This window comes from Cyprinodon variegatus, unplaced genomic scaffold, assembly GCF_000732505.1.
Source record: "Cyprinodon variegatus isolate N-32 unplaced genomic scaffold, C_variegatus-1.0 Scaffold0, whole genome shotgun sequence".
Lineage (NCBI taxonomy): Eukaryota > Metazoa > Chordata > Actinopteri > Cyprinodontiformes > Cyprinodontidae > Cyprinodon > Cyprinodon variegatus.
Window position 1 is genome coordinate 2,504,237 of NW_015150453.1, and position 17,914 is coordinate 2,522,150.

At 37.2% G+C, this 17,914-nt stretch overlaps 1 protein-coding gene across 1 annotated transcript in view; it reads right to left on the reverse strand.

Annotated features, from left to right (window-relative positions):
* Window positions 1-99: 99 nt before the first annotated feature.
* bmper (BMP binding endothelial regulator) overlaps window positions 100-17,914 on the reverse strand; it is a 24,198-nt gene continuing 6,383 nt past the window's right edge. Inside the window, exons 3-14 of the mRNA XM_015378921.1 lie at window positions 17,669-17,759; window positions 17,138-17,220; window positions 15,234-15,333; window positions 15,008-15,117; window positions 14,609-14,743; window positions 13,337-13,441; window positions 8,835-8,880; window positions 8,031-8,194; window positions 5,396-5,597; window positions 4,965-5,307; window positions 3,861-3,991; window positions 100-1,409 (exon numbers count right to left, since the gene is read on the reverse strand). Coding sequence (XP_015234407.1) covers window positions 1,228-1,409; window positions 3,861-3,991; window positions 4,965-5,307; window positions 5,396-5,597; window positions 8,031-8,194; window positions 8,835-8,880; window positions 13,337-13,441; window positions 14,609-14,743; window positions 15,008-15,117; window positions 15,234-15,333; window positions 17,138-17,220; window positions 17,669-17,759 — 1,692 coding nt within the window. The 3' untranslated portion in view covers window positions 100-1,227. The remainder of the gene's footprint in view (window positions 1,410-3,860; window positions 3,992-4,964; window positions 5,308-5,395; window positions 5,598-8,030; window positions 8,195-8,834; window positions 8,881-13,336; window positions 13,442-14,608; window positions 14,744-15,007; window positions 15,118-15,233; window positions 15,334-17,137; window positions 17,221-17,668; window positions 17,760-17,914) is intronic.

The window sequence follows — 17,914 nt, forward strand, 5'->3', positions numbered from 1 at the left end:
ATAGATAGATAGATAGATAGATAGATAGATAGATAGATAGATAGAGATTATCTCGGAAAAAAAGATTAGATTACTTCAACAATATTAAAAATATGTTGACCTGATTTTCATCTCCTAACAGATTTGTTCAGGTTTTATTTTTGACTCTATTGTCATATCGTAGAATCTCACCTCCAATACTGTAATTGTATAGTAACGTGTATAAATCTAGATTTTCGTTTAGTTATTTTACTCTTAATCCCAAATTCTGCTGATTAAAGACGCTGATTTACCCCAATATTAATTCGACACGATAAATAGACAGCAGCCAGAGGAAACAGAAAATGATATATTGCTGGTTTTAAATAGTTATGGTCAAGTAAAACATTTGTTTACATGAACACCTTCAGTTTTATACTATCCACAACAAACTGTACATGGAGCTTTAATACATTACAGTACTTATTCCCTGCGATGGTGCAATAACTGAGTCACATTTGGGCATTTCTCTTCAAACAGTAACACAAAAGTACACAACAAATACATAAATAGCTTTTTGTTTCCCTTTAAATCAAACAAAATTAGATTTCTTGATTCTGGCTCTTGCTACAACATGTCAATGAAGGATATATAAATTAACATTAACAACACATAATATTAATTAGAGCAATAATAATATAAAAGCAGTTTTTTTTTCTCATATATGAATCTGGTTAGCTTACAGTATGCACTGATGGAATAGAGATCAGCCGGGCAGCTTGATATGATGCATTAGAAAGTTTCTCATTAATGCACAAATCCAAATACCCAGTGTTTCCGATTTCTGTCTTTGCTAGAAGGCGCCCCATCGTCTCAGAGACGAGTCCTCTGGTCCAAGCAGTTTCTCAAAGGCCACAAAGCATTAAGCTGAACGGTCCTCAGATGTGAGGTAAAAAAAAAATCCCCAGATGATGCCCTGAGTTTCCTCTTGAGAATTTGTTTTTCTTCAAAAAGTGTCACAGTACCTGGCATCAGAAGAGGCACGAAAACATCAGAGACTGCATGCTGAGAGTCAGTCTGTCCCTGTTGTTTGGTTCTCTCATGTTAAATCATTTCTCTGCAACATTATGGACCCTGAGTACCATTGTGCATTAGCTTGGTTGACTTGAACCCATCAGGGTCGTCTGTTAGTTGGCCCTCTTGTTTGGACTTTACGGATAGATGAGTTTCCCTAAATGAGTCCCCGCACCCAGTCAGAGGTAACAAGGGTCACCGTCCAGGGCAGGATGTGGGCTTGATGCAGCGTCCCTGGAACAACACCAGGTTGGCGGGGCAGTGGCAGCCAGCCACGCAGGGTTTATGACACGGGCCGATCTCATTCCAATTGTCGCAGGTTTTAATGCATCCGGGTCCACAGGTGTCGTAGACTGCATCGTGTTTACACTGGGTGGCTGGCAAAGTGGAAGAAGAAGTACAGAAATCAGATTTTTAACCAGGAAAACAAGAAGCAACATCTGAATTTATGAGATTAAAACTACTAAGCCTCATTTTCTTAGTATTTTAAGGAAAATGCTGATTTTTTTCTTTTTTTTGCAACTAAGTAGACAGAACATAAACCACATTGATCAATTCAACATTTGTTTGCAAATTTCAAACAGTTAAAACCCAAAAACTGTGTTTTAAAGTTATTTTGTTAACGTGTTTCTTCTGGCTGGAAATTACATTTGGAGTGGGCCTGCCGCAGCTAAATTAAGTCTGTGGTTTAGGTCTATGGCATCACCCTTATTCTTTTGTTCCCTCCACAGAGACTTCAAGCTTCACCACCAAAGAAAATCTTCAAACTGTAAGACTGTTAGGAATCCAGTTTGTGTGGGTTGTTTGTGTGTTTTTCTCCCTCCACCACCAGGTGGTGCCCTGTTCCTCGTTGGGCCTCCCTGCACACCTGCGGCTCGTTGGATCATTACTGGAGGAGTATTTGAGCAGTAGGCTATCACTACCTCGATGCCAGAGTGTTTGCCAGTATTGGGTACTCTAGCCAAACAGATTAGCAGAGTCTAACCTAAGCTTTGTTTCCGAGTCTTATCTAGTTTTTGTCTTTGCTTTTCGGCAGGAAGCCTTCCTGAGTAACTGGATACCTGGACCTTCTCCCCCTGGAAGGATTAACTGAGTACACATTGAGCAGGGGAAAACCTCCACATGAACCGTTCAAGTCCTCATCGTAAATCCAAGTGACAGTCCGCTCCTTTACTCCTCTGGGTCCAACGCTTGTCTATCTGTTCGCCCTCCAACGAGTTCCCTCATCTCTGGATTAACCCCCACAAGCTGGATTCAAGGATTGACAAGAGCCCCCTCAAACGTGAGTCCCGCTCCAGTAATATTCAAGCCACAGTCAACTCTGTGATCTCCCCTTCAGACTTTCGGTTTCTGGTTCACCAGTCCACTGAGTTCCAGATCCAACTTCTGTTATTCATCTACTTTTAATAAACCTTTTAAACTTTTTCCTTTGGTCTCTGAGTGGTTCTCTGCATGTGGGTCCGATCGCTTAAACCAATCATGACAAAGAATAGCAGATGTTTTCTTATTTTCTGCTCCCCAATAGCAAAAATCACCCCTCCTTTTGAATGGTTATCATATTTCACCTGTATTGGGACATGGAGTGCAATTTTTTTTCAAGATAGATCCAGCAGTTATTAGATCTGCTGGAAAAGAAGGCTTCTATTAATAAATGAATAATGAGGTCCTGATCTGATGTTGATGCCTGAAATTGGTCCAATCGCAGCCAAAAATCGAATATCAGGTTATATCAGCCTGCATCTAAAATCTCTCTGCTTTAATCTCGCTGATGGATGCACGCCGCTCCATCATTTAGTCTGCTCCAGCATTTCTATTTAGCATGGAGACGCTTGTTGTGCAAACAGAGAAAATGTGATCAAAACACTCTATCCTAAGACAGTTTCTTGCCTTTTAATTAATTATCCTAATCAATTGTAAAAATGTTTTTTTGGTTTAAAGTTTATGCAACTCATTGGAAAACAATAAATGTGTCGGGGTTTTTTTAACACTTATTGTAAATGTGTTTTCTTCTCTGCTTGAGTATTATCACATTATCAAACATTTTCTAATATTTCTAATTTCAAAATAATTAATAAAAATGTGTTTGATTTGTGTTGATATATCGGTTTCAGGCACAAGTCAAAGCTGCAGTTTGGGTATGCTATTGAAATAAAAAAGTTTTATCAGGAGACTCCTCAAAATTGTACATATTAAACAGTTTAGGAGCAGTAAAACTCCTAAAACTCCATCGTAGGACATGCACCCTTAACCCTATAGGGCACTCAGTAAAAAATTTCAAGCGAATTGTGTTACTGGAATCCAGGACAAGACCTTATTACCTTTGTGACATTCAAAAATGTTGATGGCAAAAATTTATTTTAATGTAATAACAAGAAACACCAACTTGCCTGAATATATTAAGAAAAATAACAGAAGTGCTTCGATAAGAAATTTATGAAAAACAATCTTAGAGTAAAAGAAAAGCATTTTTTTGGTACAACATAACCTTAGAGGCATTAAAGCTGATACTTGAAATTATTTCTTTTAGTTTATAAACCTAAATATAATTTTAACTTTTTAATTAGATTTTTTACCTTTTTTCAACTTAATTTACAGTAGGTAATATATCATTCATGGGTTTATCTAATTGTTTAAATGCTAAATTAAAATGTACAGGCATGTAGCAGTATCTTTTCTAAAAGGCTGGATATAGATCTTGTGCTTCTAGACCTCGCTGAGGGACGGGGGGGACTCCATTTGTAAGGGGTCTGCAGAAACGGTAATTTGCCCTAAAAAGGGATAAGATAAAATAAAAGCGGGTGGGGCAGATGATGAGCAAAAACACTAACCCATGCAGACGTTGTCAGCCTTCCAGAGTACAGGCACTCCTTCTCTCTCACAGGCTCGGCTGTAGGCAAGGAAAGACTCACAGTAGCAGTTTTTATGGACCGGGCACTCACACATGTCTGTCACACAGGACCTGGAAAAAAGTAGAATAATATTAAGTGTTGCGCAGCTTGATATAAATGGACATTTTTCAGAATATTGATTAAGATTTTTGTCAGATATTCTTGTAATTCAAAATTATACATTCAACCAAGATTCCTATAACTTAAAACACTTTGATAATTATGTCACTTTAATTTCTGACGAGTTGATTTAAAACACTTTTCTCAAACTAAGACATGCTTCATAGTTATGTCCTGAAATCAGAAAATAAATGTGCAAAAAAAATGGTAAAAAATCTCAGTTTCCAGATGCTTGAGCATCCTACATTTGCAAGGGAATGTGGTTAAAGCAGTGAACTTGTGTTCTGAGAAGGTTGCAAGTACCCGGTTCCTGAGCAAAACCCTTAACCCCTGATTGCTCCCCGGGCCCCACACAGTGGCAGCCCACTGCTACCAAGGGGGTGGGTCAAATGCAGAGAGTAAATTTCCCCATTGTGGGACAATAAAGGGATTTACATTTATTGATACAGTTATACACAAGCAAAGACAGAGTTCAGAAAAAGAACAAAACCCAGATCTGATAAAATGTCAATATTTAGTTTGAAACCAGGCATCCTTTTTGCAGCCTGATGTCGTTAAAGTTGAATTATTTTTCCATAATGAGACTCGTTACATTTAAAGGAAAATGGAGAACCTTGCCAGCCTGAGAAAACCATCAAAACTCAAAGCTTGAGGTGGCAGCAAAATGTTAGGCAGGAGGATTGCTGAACTTCTCAAACTACGCAGCATCACAAGGAAAGAACATTTTGTGGAAATATTGAAGCAACTTCTCAACGACATCAGCTCGAGTACAAAGAGTTCTTTCAAATGGATCCTGACTCTAATTTTAAGGTGGATCGGTTGAAACAGGCCCGTGAAAAGAAAAGTCCACCTTAACCCCAAAACAAACAGAAAATAAAAGAACACCAGTCCTTTTTAAACACCATATGTAAGTCTTGCTCCTACCTGTAGAAAGGGCCAAAATCGACCACACGATGGCACCTTTGAAACTCCCACGACTTTATCTTCTGACATTCTCTGTGCGCCCGGAGCTTAACTTTGACAGTGCCGGCGCACAGGTGAGACGTCGACCTGCGAGGTGGATGCTGATGGGCGCAAACGTCGTTTCCATCGACTCGCCACGACTCGGCGAACTCATCAGTGTCAAACTTTAACTGTCCGTCGCCCCCGATGGTGTCATCGCGCTTCTGACCATTGTAGTTCCCGCAGAGCCCACAGAGACGACCACGCAGGTGGGGAGCAGCAACAACTTCTACAAAACTGTCGCCATCCCATGTGATTTCCAGACCTGGAGGAAGAAAAGTGGTAAACAAAGTTTAGTGAATATGTAGACACATTTCCCAGGAATAACACAGAGAGTCTTAATGTGATCTGACCTGCGATGGTGGTGAGTTTCAGCAGGTACCCGTCCAGGTCAATGTGCACCCCAGGGCCGTGGTACGGCAGCGCAATGCGGGTTCCATTCCTACGAACCGTCAGGTGCTGATGTAGGCTGAGGCTCAAAGCACCAAGTCGAACCTCAACAAACTGAGTCCAGGAGAAGGAGTGAGTTCGCCGAGCATTGTTCTTCACCAAAACCTGGAAATAAGAACAACATTTAGCTACAACTAGTCTGAAAATAATCCAGAGCTTATATATTAGAGTTACTCTTTAACAAGCCTCTCTTTGAAACTAATATTTAAGCCAAAGATTCTGATGTGAAGATAAATTTATCAACCATACTGTCCTGTAAGTGAAACAATTGTTCACTGCTTTGGTTGAAAACTTGATCTAAAAATTGTGACCAATAAAATTAACATGTCGGCCTGGCAAAAATATGTATAGTTGTTTTATTATTATTTTGTCGCATGACAGCCTCAACCATATGATGTACGCTTAGAGATGCAGGGTTGGTTTCCTGCTAAAAGCTGTGTCACATTTTGCATTTTTCTACTTGCTTGTGGCAACTGGAACTCAAACTACTTATAACATCTTACTAATCATCAACAAAAAACAGATTGCTGGGAGGTGTTGACGGGTTCTCCTAAGATTTGGATCTTTGCAGTTCCTTTAATGTTTAACTGACTGACAGGCAAAACTATGAAAACATAGTTTTGCCTGGCAGTCAGTTTGTTGGACTTTTTATCTTGGTACGTCTGCAGTTTTGCCACATTTTTTTTATGTTTTCAGAGGATGGATTAAAAATTCCTCTGCATGATGCTTAAAGGTTGGAATATGGTTTTATAACCTAACCCTGCTTTAAACTTCTCATTGACCTTTAAAATATCTTTCTTAGTCCTTCCTGTGCTGTTTTTTTCTTCTTCTGCAACAAGCCTTCAAACAGCAATGTTAAAACTGGGATTAATTGATGAGCAAGTGAATTGTTTTAAACCGATGGCTTCTGAAAGCTGAATTAGGTTTTATTTAGCGGGAAAATATGGAGTTTGTCAGGTTGTGTGGAGGTTTTGAGGGCCCAAATGCAGAGAGGAGTAGGCACGGATGAAAATGGAGGATTTAATGAAAGTTCAAGGGGACCAGAGGCAAAAATAAAAAATAAAAAAATACTGAAAACCAAATAATAAACATCTAGGAAAAAAACTTGAGGAAAGCAAGAGACTAGAAAACATTAAAACAACATCAACAACACGAGCTCTGCTGCTCTATTAAGCCCAGCACTCTGATGACAAAGATGATTTTCACCTGTGTAGGCTACCAAGGTTCTCCACAAAGATCCTCTCTGGAAGTGATGCATAACTCGCACTCACTCACACACAGGGACCATGACAGAGTTATTTCTGTGTTTTTATTAAATTCAAGAAAAAAAGAAAACTGAAAGGGGAAAAAATTTTGAAATTAAAATAAATATACTGGAAAAAACACTGATAGGAAAACCTGATGTTATTTGAGACTGAAGAAAATATTTTGACATAGAGTAAAGAAAAGGTAAATTGACATTTACAAGGGAAAAAGCAGCTCTTAAAAAAACATTTTGGTTTCAAATACTTTTTTTTTTTTTGCGACTGGAGTGAAAACATTTTCTCTCAAAATAGATTTCTCTCTCAAAATGTTTCTCCTCTTCTCTTTGCTCTTGATTCAGGATTTTTCTCTCGATGTGAAAGCTGTGTCATGGCTAGGCCAGTGTTCCTATTGGTCAATCTCAGCAGCATTGACGGCTAAGTGATGATATTAGGCGGTTCTGCCTCCATCGTTAATACTCATGAGGAAACTCTCGTTTGCCCAGACTGCCTCGCTCCACCAGCAGGCGTGTTTGAGATGAACAGCACCTCGTCTGGGATGCGGACAAGAGCTTATGGCTGATTTGTGTTTCTAAGTGTTTAAATGTTTATTTTCTACCAATAAGTGGCGTAACACAAACGCGCTGCCAGCCATCTTGTTCAATTGCAGACAGCTCTCTGTCCAACTTCAGAATAGACTTTTATCATCAGCAGAAAAGTAAACTCTTGTCTACATTCCGATGCTCACCTCGAACGCAACTAATATCACCACTCAGATGACAATTCTGTTGAGACTGTCCAATAGGAACACAGGCCCGCCATGACACATCTATTACATTGAGAGAAAAAATCTGACTAGAGAGCAAAGACTTTTGAAAGAGAAATCTATTTTTGAGAGAAAATAATTTTATTCTGATTGCAAAAAAACTATATTTGAGAGTAAAAATCTACTTTTGAGAGAGTTTGGGTCTTTTTCATCAGTCTCTAATAGTATCAGTGTGATTTTTTTTCCTCTCCAATATATTTATTTTACTTTCAAAATGATTTTCCACTTTCAGATCATTTTCTTCAAGAATTTATAAAAACACAAAAAAAGACTCCAAAGGAGAAGGAATAATATTCAGACTAGTTAGAATATCCAAATAACTAAAATATAATTTTAATCATAAAAAATGTCCATCCACAGTAAAAAGAGTTTTCATCAAGGGCTACTGTGAGTTTCCTCTTCATCTCTTTTACCTCTTACTGGATTTGAGTCGATTCCCACACCCTCTATCTACTGGTTTTGGTCACCTACCGTGAAGCTGGATTCCGGGTTGATGATGCCGTTTCCAGGCGTTCCAGCTTGGTTCCCGCCACATTCACGCGTCAGCACGTACTGACAAGTTCCCTGAAAGTTAAAGGTCCGGCCATCAAAGGTGTTGTAGTGAGGATCACCAAAGACCGTGCACACTCCAGGTTCTGCAAAGAGAACGAGAAAAAATGCTGAAAGAAACCTTAAAAAAATAAGCATTACAGAAAACTTTATGCTGTTTATATGTCAATGACTATAAATAACTGCAGTGGAAGACCATCAGAACGTAACAAGCTGTAAAGCAAATGTATCCGAAAGCTGAAATCCAAACTCTGAAAAAATAATTTATGAGAAATACTGAATATGTGGCTCTGATCTGCTTTGCTCAGAAGTGAAACCAACATCTGTGGTGTGGTAAAATGTCTGCCCTACCCAAATAAAACTAGATTTTATTTTATGTATAAATGAGGTTTCGAGGGTATTTGTATTCCTGAAATAGAACATGCTAGGGGATTTCTGCTGAAGAAAAATGACCTGAGGATAAACCACAGTCTGGACTGAAGTACATGAGGAACATTTAACCAGAGCTGCTGAGGCTGAGGTTTGCTTTCAGAAGTAGAGAATTAGACTAAGAAATACCAGTTTATATACTTTAGTAGTGCTTTAAAGTGAAAAAAAGGCACAAATAAAACTAAAACTATATAAAATAGACTAGTTTTAATGTGTTTTGACTATTTTTTACTCTTATGAGGAATAATATAAGAAAGCTAATATTATCAGATACTCCAATGAGTTGGACTTACTTACTTTCAGTGCAAACAGGGCAACATCCGGTTCTGTTCAGGATCTTATTCTGAAAAGAATGGTGAAGGCCAACAATATTAGAGGATCCATAGTTAAAACTGGATAATAAAGAAAAACATCAGGATGTCTGACCAAAAGTGATTAAAATAGCAACAGATTCACTTAGTAAAAGAACTGGACATTTTTACCCTTATTGGCTGATTACCAATCAGAGCAAGTTAAGGAAAACATTTCTGATTCCAATCTGTGGTTGTGTGATGCGTCTCTGTTCGTATCTTTATCAATGCAAAAACGATCTAGAAATAAGTAAAAATTTCTTAAATTAAGTGTATTCACCCTTAATTTGAGTATAAATGAGATAGTTTGCCAATGGAATGAGTAATTTTGCTCTTAAAATAGGATAATTAAATAATATGCACTTGAAATAAGACAATGCAATAGTGTTTTCTTATTTTAAGTGTAAATTGTCTTGTTTCTTTTGGCAAAATGTCTCTTTTACCTCCTCAATTCAAGAACAAATGAACTTATTTTAAGAAAAAATGACTTATCTAGATTCAGATTTTTTGCAGTGCAATAAATCAAATAGTGACTCCCTGTTATCTGTTTAATAATATTCTGAGGTGAATCTAACAGATTTTTATCACTTTTGATTTTATAACATTTATTCTTTTCAGAGCAGCTGGAAAAGCTACATGTAAACATCTAATTGACAAAAAAATATATAAAATCTTGATATAAAAATAGATATTTAATAAAAACATGGATCATGTTTTTCTAAAATTGAAGATGGCAGATGTGTCAAAAATATATGTGTATAACTCAAGTATCAGTAGAAATACTACAATTTAAATACACTTTTGTCGAAGTTAGAGTATCAACGTCAGTTTTTACTGAAGTAAAAGTACCATTTTTAAAACTGCTTGAAGTATAAAAGTAAAATGGGTGAAGGAAATTTGTTAAGGACAGATGCTTTACTGCACTACCCTATTAAAGGAACATTTTTCTACATTTATGACTGATAACTTCCTTAGACTTAAGTTTCTTAGATTTATAACTAATGGTAAAAGTGTCAATTTTAACTTTGCATCATGTCATAAAACGATTTACTTTACAAAGAAATTAACTGTCTGGATTAAGCAAATTATTTTGATGGTTTTTATCTTTTCAAATACAAACAGGCCATAAAGAAAATGAGCTTAAATGAGTCTATTTTTAAAATGTAAGGAGTAGAAGTAAAAAGTTGCCTAAAAAAACCTTTAAGTAAGGAAAAAAAGTATTTTTACTTTCTTACTTGACACTTGTGGTACTTAGTTCAGTAAATTTAAAAATGTATAGCTTATATGTCAACTAGTTTGAAAGATGTACACGCTGAGAAATGGTTCATGAATAATTCAATGTATAGTCAACTCAGGACCCCACAAAGGTACAAACATTTCAGTGGCGAGTATGAAACTTTATTTGTGTAACAGAAACCACTGGATCCAGACTGTACCAGGCCAGTGAATGCATATGTAAAGGTGTGTGTGTGTGTGTGTGTGTGTGTGTGTGTGTGTGTGTGTGTTGGCGTATCCAGTATGTTTCAACCTTCATCAGAGGAGCAGATCAGAGGAGCCTTTTACACACCGAGTTCTTGTGGCCTGAGGGAAGCCCTTCATTTGGACCTCCTTCTAAATAAGGACCCTCACTGATGTAATGTTTTTCTAAACCTTTATTTTGAAACCCGAACAGTAACCCTGGGGTTTACCTCAACTATCCTTTGAAAGTCTGGAAAGGCCAACTCTACAGTACCTTTCCTGCCCTGTCTTTTTCACGCGCACGCCACTCGTCTGTCATCGCACGCAGACCTTCTCTGTACTCTCGACATGCGCTTCAGCTCTAACTTCCACACAAAGGCCACTCAGTCTTTGAAGAGCGGCCACACACACACTCACAGAGGAACACACACTCCCTTTCAAAGCGCACACACAGTGACAGAGATTAGTTTTCAAGGGCCTAAATATAGGGAACCTCTTCTCCGCTGTCACTCAATCGAATACGGACAAAAGGCTGCTCGGAGACACGCTGTCTCCAAAGGCGACCCAGACACTCCGCTGACCTGCCGCTGACCGCAGGAGGACAGCATGGCAGAGATTGTGTGTGACCATGTGAGCTCAGAGAGGGTGCTGTGGGCTGTGGTGACCTCTGTGTCAGTCAGGAGTCACAGTTGTGCACAGCAAGGACAGCTGGAGCAGCATGGGAGCTATAAGCTTCCTGATTACTGTCACCAATTCGTCCAAAGCTGTTATTTTTCTTATGGCTTAATCAATTGAAGCTCTCAGTTCTCTTGGTTCCAGTTTTTTTTTTTAGAGCGACTATTTCTGAGATGTTTAGAAAGTGTGGATTCATAGAAAGGAGAGGTTAAGCAGACAGTGTATCAGATTTCATCCCTTGAAATCAGCACTGATTGTAAATCAATTTTCCCTGATTCAAGCCATCAGCAGCTCAATTATGCCGTCATGGCTGTTCCTTCTCATGTTTGAATCTATTTTCCCTTCGTTATATACCCTTTACTCTCTTTAAAAAAATAAAAGCATTTACACCTTCAGGAGTTTTAAAGAGCGGTGTGAAAATGCAACAAAATTGTCTTCAGTTTTATCCAATCAAAAGTTTCACCGCTTTTTGAATGCAAATTTAATTATTCCTTTTTTGAGTTTCACTGAGGGATCAACCACTGACTTAACTTGGCTGACTGAAGCTTAAAAAACCTACTCTGATCAATGAAGTGCAGACATTACATAAGCATAGCCACATTTAAATACTGTATGTGTTCAACCTTTGCTATATTCTACTTTTGTAATTTTGTCACAGGACATTTTATTCAGTAATTAACACCAGGGTTGACAATTCGTGTGTTTTTCTATAACAAATGGATGTAATTTCATGTAGGATTTTAGCATTTTACTGAATATTAATGTCTGTAATTAATGGACACATTTAACTAGAAGAAAAAGTAAACAGATATCCAATGGTTCAAGTTCCTGGGTAAGAAATAGGGTAACACTTTCTTTTACAGTACAACAATAACCATGTAATAACATAGTAAGTCACACTATAGTACTTGGTAACAAGAACAGCTATTTTTTGGGTAATTATCCCAAGATTAAGGTATATAATTTCAAAATAATAACCTGCATATAATTATTACAATTGTATGTTACTATGTAACAATGGAGACTTTTGGTGGATAATTACCATTAGGTTACCAAATAAAAGTTCACAACGGCTCACAAAGTAAATGTGAACTTATGATCAGGTAAATAAAGCATTATAAAACTGAAAACAAGTTACATATAAATAAGTGTTTAGTTAAGAAGATTGCCTTGCTGTCTTCTAGGTTTGATTTTTTGTTATATACCAAGTAATAAACTACATTTTACAAGAAAATAACACATTTATGGCTGTCTGTGAAATGAATATGAGTTACCTAGTAATTAATAACAGTTTAAAATCTAAGAAGTCTGACTTTACTTTGACTAAAAATTTAAGCACAGCACTTACCAAAATTCTCCATAAAGTTTTTTCTTTTTATCTAGTAATATAATGTAACTTGCTATGTTATTACCCTTTTATTACATGGTTAGCGATGTACTGTTAAAGAAAGTATGGGTGATATCAGGGTGGCTGGGGTATAATTTGATGTCTGAAATAAAATTTCTAACTTTCCAAAGCTGGTATATTCACATTCTGAATGATAAATACAAAATAATCAGTAAAAGAAAAATTACAAATATATAAATAGATAATAACTAAGTTATCTGAAGCAAAACTATTTCAACCTCATAAATATCTCCTTTAATCTGACTTAACAAATGATTTCCACTAGAGAGAAATGACAACATAGACCACCTACATCATTCTACAGTGTTCTGCTCTGACCGCGAACAACAGGTGACGGCTTGTTGTAACCACTGGAAGCGTGTGAACTTGGACTAACGCTGACACTGGCTCTGACTGCATGACCAGCACCGGTCGGCAGTATGTGAGGAATCCACTCCATCACCCACCGACCGACAGTTGACTTCGGAGCGACCTCTGCGACAGGTGAATGCTGCACCAACCTTTCTCCTCCAAAGCAGTTCTCAGTTTTAAACTCAGCATGTCGCTGCCATTCAAACGACAAAGGAAACGAACATCTATATTCTTGAAAACTATGGTTAATTTCAAGCATTGAACTGACTTACACTTAACTGTCTAAGCTCAGGGAATCTGAGATTTTATCCAATTAAATGTTATTTTTGTTCAAATCCACATTAAATGTTTGCAGAATATTGATGGTTTATTAAAATGGAAGATATGCGTTATTGTTCTGTATATATTGAGACATATTTGTATCTAAAAATGACAGGAAGTCATGGACCATACCTCGTACACTACCTGTTAGATATGCAGGTTGTTTAAAAAGGACATAAAGACTGGAAGACAGAGTCATTTCACAGATGTAGCAAAAGTGAGCTTCCTTCACTCACCGAGGGGCAGCTGGTGATTGGCACGCACTGTTTGGGCCGACACTCAATAGAGCCTTTAACGCAGGCACAAAGAGTACAGTTCACTGACGACCACATGTCCCCTTCCTATAGACATAACAGGGTCACAACATTAGCGCACAGATACAGTTAATATACCCTTAACATTCCTACAGCATGTTATAAGCTCTACATCTGAATTCCTGCATCAGCTTTCTCACAAATATTAAAGCACAACTCGCAGAACCCATAATTAAAAGGTTAAGAGACAAAAAAATAATTTTCTGCCTAAACTTTTGGCATTAAATTAGTATTAAAGGTATAGTGGAGGATGTTCTTTTTCCAGGTGGATCATCTAAATAAGTGGTCCTCCTAATTGTCAATCATTCCGTAAGGCCCTCCTACATGCTTGTCCCCATTTTCACTTACTGGTGGTGAGTCTGACATAGTGGAAAAATTGCAAATCTTCTTTTGGTAAGTAAGCTTGTGTGAGTGATGCAAACAGCAACTTGTAAAAGGAGCTTGCACAAGGAGAAATGGGCTTGTGCACGCTCTCGCACGTGTTTAATAGGTGTTCCCTCTCGGAGGCGGGCGCAGGGTTGTGCATGTGCATTTTTCAGTGGAGAGTGCAGGTCTTTTCAAAAATTTGCAAAAATTTGCAAAAATCCTCCACTATACCTATAATATTCTAATTCTAATGCCTGAAAGGTTTTAAAATGCTGCTTTTCTAAATTGCTGAAGCACCCAGTTGTGACTTATTAGATTAGATTAGATGAGCTTTATTGATCTCACAGCAGAGAAATTCACGGGTCACATATTGGCATAGTAATTAATGAAGGTGCAAACAAGGAGGAAAAAGGTGCATTAAGAATAAACAAGCAAGCACTGTATATACAGTATATCAAGATAAGAATAAGAATTAAGGTGTCAGGGTACATGTATCACACACAATGAAAAATAAATAAAAAAATAAGAAATAAAAAATCACTAACGGTTGCTTGTGTTTAAACATTTCCATTTTTAACGTTTGTAACAGTGCAAAAACTGTATCTAACATCCTAAAAATAATAAAAAAAAACAGTTTTTTTCTGCACCTTGGCGTAGATGCTATACTGATCAGCCACCACAAGGGGAGCTCTAAAATCAATTATCATTCACCATCCTGCCCCTGTATTAATGTACCCATCCCATCTAAGCACCCACTGTCTATTCCTGACTGTATAAAAAAAAAAATCCCAATCAACCGATCAATAATCCATTCATACTTGTCCTCACCCTGTAGATTTTATTCCGTACTCTGCAGTACTTCACCTCCTCCACCTTCACATGAGACAGACATTCGTCACAGCACTGACTGCCCTGGCAGCTGCCTGGACGTGAGCACCGCTTTTTGCACACCACCGTTGAATCCTTGAGGACGAGAATCAGATTAGAGTTAATCACAGCTGATAACAGATGTTTACGTACACAGTTGTAGATCTCTGTCTCCTCACTGTCTGACACTGAATCAGATTAAAACTGTACAGTCAGATCATTACTACTTAATGAAATGTATATTTTCTCTTTTAGGGAATATTTGCTTTACTTTCTTCAAAATATGCTAAATTTTGTGTAGAGAAAAGATAAAAGGAATGATACTTTTTTATTAAGAAAATTTAATCTGCAGTAAAGTACCTTGCATGTGCAGGCGGTGCAGTTGTCGAGCATAAAGGAGGTACCGTTCTCATAGACATCACTGTGGAAAAGACAACTTCCAAAAGACAGATCAAACACCTTCCTCTGACCTAGAGGAGAAACAGAATCACAAGTAGGAAACAGTAAAAATAAAGAGGTATCAATTAATCCAAAGCCTGAAGTTTAAATCTAGATGATTTAAAGGGGCCTGAAGCCCAGTTTTTACCTATACACCTGGGACAGCACTGTCCAGGAGGAGTTTGGCTCAGATGAGCGGGGCATGAAAGCACAGGACACACCTCCTTCATGCAGAGAGTTCGCCCTCCCTAAAAACAACAACACATCCTAATCACCAATACGCATTACATTGGAAAAACAATCTAGAAATAAATAAAAAATGTCTTAAATCAAGTGTATTTACCCTTAATTTGAGTAGGTAAATGAGATAGTTTACCAATGGAATTAGTATTTTTACTCTTAAAATAAGATAATTAGATACAATGCACTTGAAATAACGCCATGCAATTGTGTTTTTTTTAATTTTAAATGTAAATTGTCTTGTTCCATTCGCAAAATGTCTCTTTTACCTCCTCAATCCAAAAACAAATTCAAAATGACTTATCTAGATATCATTTTTTTCCAGTGTATAAGTTTACATGTCTAACATGTAACATGCAACATGAATTTTTTTTTTTTTTTATTTTTTTTACTGTTTAACTAACAATAAACAACATTTTATTTTGCTGGGGAAGGCTCTCAGTCATCCAGATCATAGTCATTCCAAAAAAGAAAAAAAAAAACCAATCCACTGGACTTTGTTTCCAAGTTTGAAGACGTTTCGCTTCCCATCCAGAAAGCTTTTTCAATTCAAAATGTCAGGAATAGGGTTGAGTTCGAGATTTTATACAGTAGCCCAACAAAAGCTTGTTTTTGTCTTTAAAACATGCAAATTGGAACAGGGCTCCACTCATTTGGAATGGGGGCCGTTTGGCTTCTTTTGTAGCCCAAAAGAAAAGCATTTTATTTTCACAATATCAACAATATTTTCTAATTGATGAAGAATTTGGATCTAAATCATATGAAAAATGGCTTTTCTCAAAGGCTTTATTTTTATAAAGATCTTTTGAATAATTGATCTGTACTGTATATAGAACTAATCTTCCCTCTATTACATTTGCTGAACTTCAGTAAGTTTAATGGATGGACGTAACTTGGATGCTTTTAAGTAAAACATGCTTTATTTCTATGGTCCTGCTCACTAATTGAACTTTATTGATCTGTCATTTGAGAAATCTACCTCTGCATTTAACCCATTGCCTTGCGAAGCAGTGGGCTGCCATCGCGCGGCACCCGGGGAGCAGTGTGAGGTTAAGGGTCTTGCTCAGAGACCCAGAGTGGCAGTCTGTGGGAGTGGGAATCAAACTCAGAACCTCAGGATTCCAAGCTCTATAGCCTAACCACTAGGCTGCCACCCCCCCCATCACCGCTAGTAGTACTAGTAATCTAAAATACTAGCAACCTAAAATAAAAGCAAAATGTGTGGCTATTAAAACACAAATATTTTTGTGTAAAAAACCAAACATATTTTAAGAACATTTTAATTTGAGGCTAAAAATCTTCTTCTACAGTGGTTCAAGGGCCACAAATGACAACCAGGCCATGCTTTGGACTTTATTATTATTATTTTTATTAATTAATGTCTGTTTATCAAAGAGAAATAGAAATATAGTAAAGGTAACATCTTTCTATGATCACTGATGAAACCATAGGACAGAATTTTAAACGAAAGACAGAAAAAAACATTCAGTGTCAGAAGGAGTTTGGTTAAATTGGTAAACAAACAGGGAAAGTTGGACAACAGGTTTGTGTTAAAACAAAAACTGCAGGGTTTCCTTATTGGGTGTCAGGACATTAATACTTTAATGTGTTTATGGACCTGCCTGCAGGGTTTGTTTATTTAAGGGGAGATGGAGAGGGGAGGCAAAAACATAGAAGGAAAGAAGGGGAAAAGCAAGGAGGAGGATGTTGTTCCAACCAGAAATTTGTGATTCCTTAGAGACTCCAAAACTAACTCATTTGCAGGACAGGGATCCTGCTGGAAAGGTGAATGTGAAGCGTATGTGTACTCACTGTGCATGTGCACTTGATGCAGGGTTTCCCTTCAGGGCTGAACTCCTCTTTCTCTTTATAAAGGCGGCCCTCAAAGATGCAACCTGCAGAAGTTTAGGCACCAGAAATATTTTCAGTTTCGACTTTTAAAGCATGTCTTTTGAACTGGTAAAAAAATTTCAAGTATTTCCAAACCATTAAAGCCATCGCTACTAAAACTTTTTGCAAGAACCAGCTGAAAAGATAGAAACTCGTTTGACTTGAACGTATCTTTAACAGTAATATCAATGTCTAAATAATAATTGAAAATACTACAACAAAAAGGTTATGTAGTAACAAGAATCTAAGTAGACAAAATGTAGTTCTTTTTAAATAAATAAACTAGCCTTAAGCGAGTTCTGAATTAAAAAGAGACTGAAAACCTGTAAACTTAATCAAAAATCTGAATATAGAAAATTTTATTTCAGTTTCCTATTCTACATGTAGAACATGATTATTCTGTAAATGAATCAAAGTAAAATAACCAATAATTTTTCTAACACTAATACTCACTGGGGCAGGTTGGGCAGCACTTTTTCGGATGGTGTTTTGGGTTCTTGCAGTGAATGACACACTGCACCTCTGCCTCTGTGATCACACCTTCCTGAACAAGAAGCAAACTCAGTGTTACATGTAAATAAAAAAAAAAACATCCTTACACTCTTTTTGAATCACATAATTTTAATTTTATTTCTCTTTATCCTATAATAATTAGGGATGCACAATATTGGTATTTTAGCCGATATGCCGATATTTTAA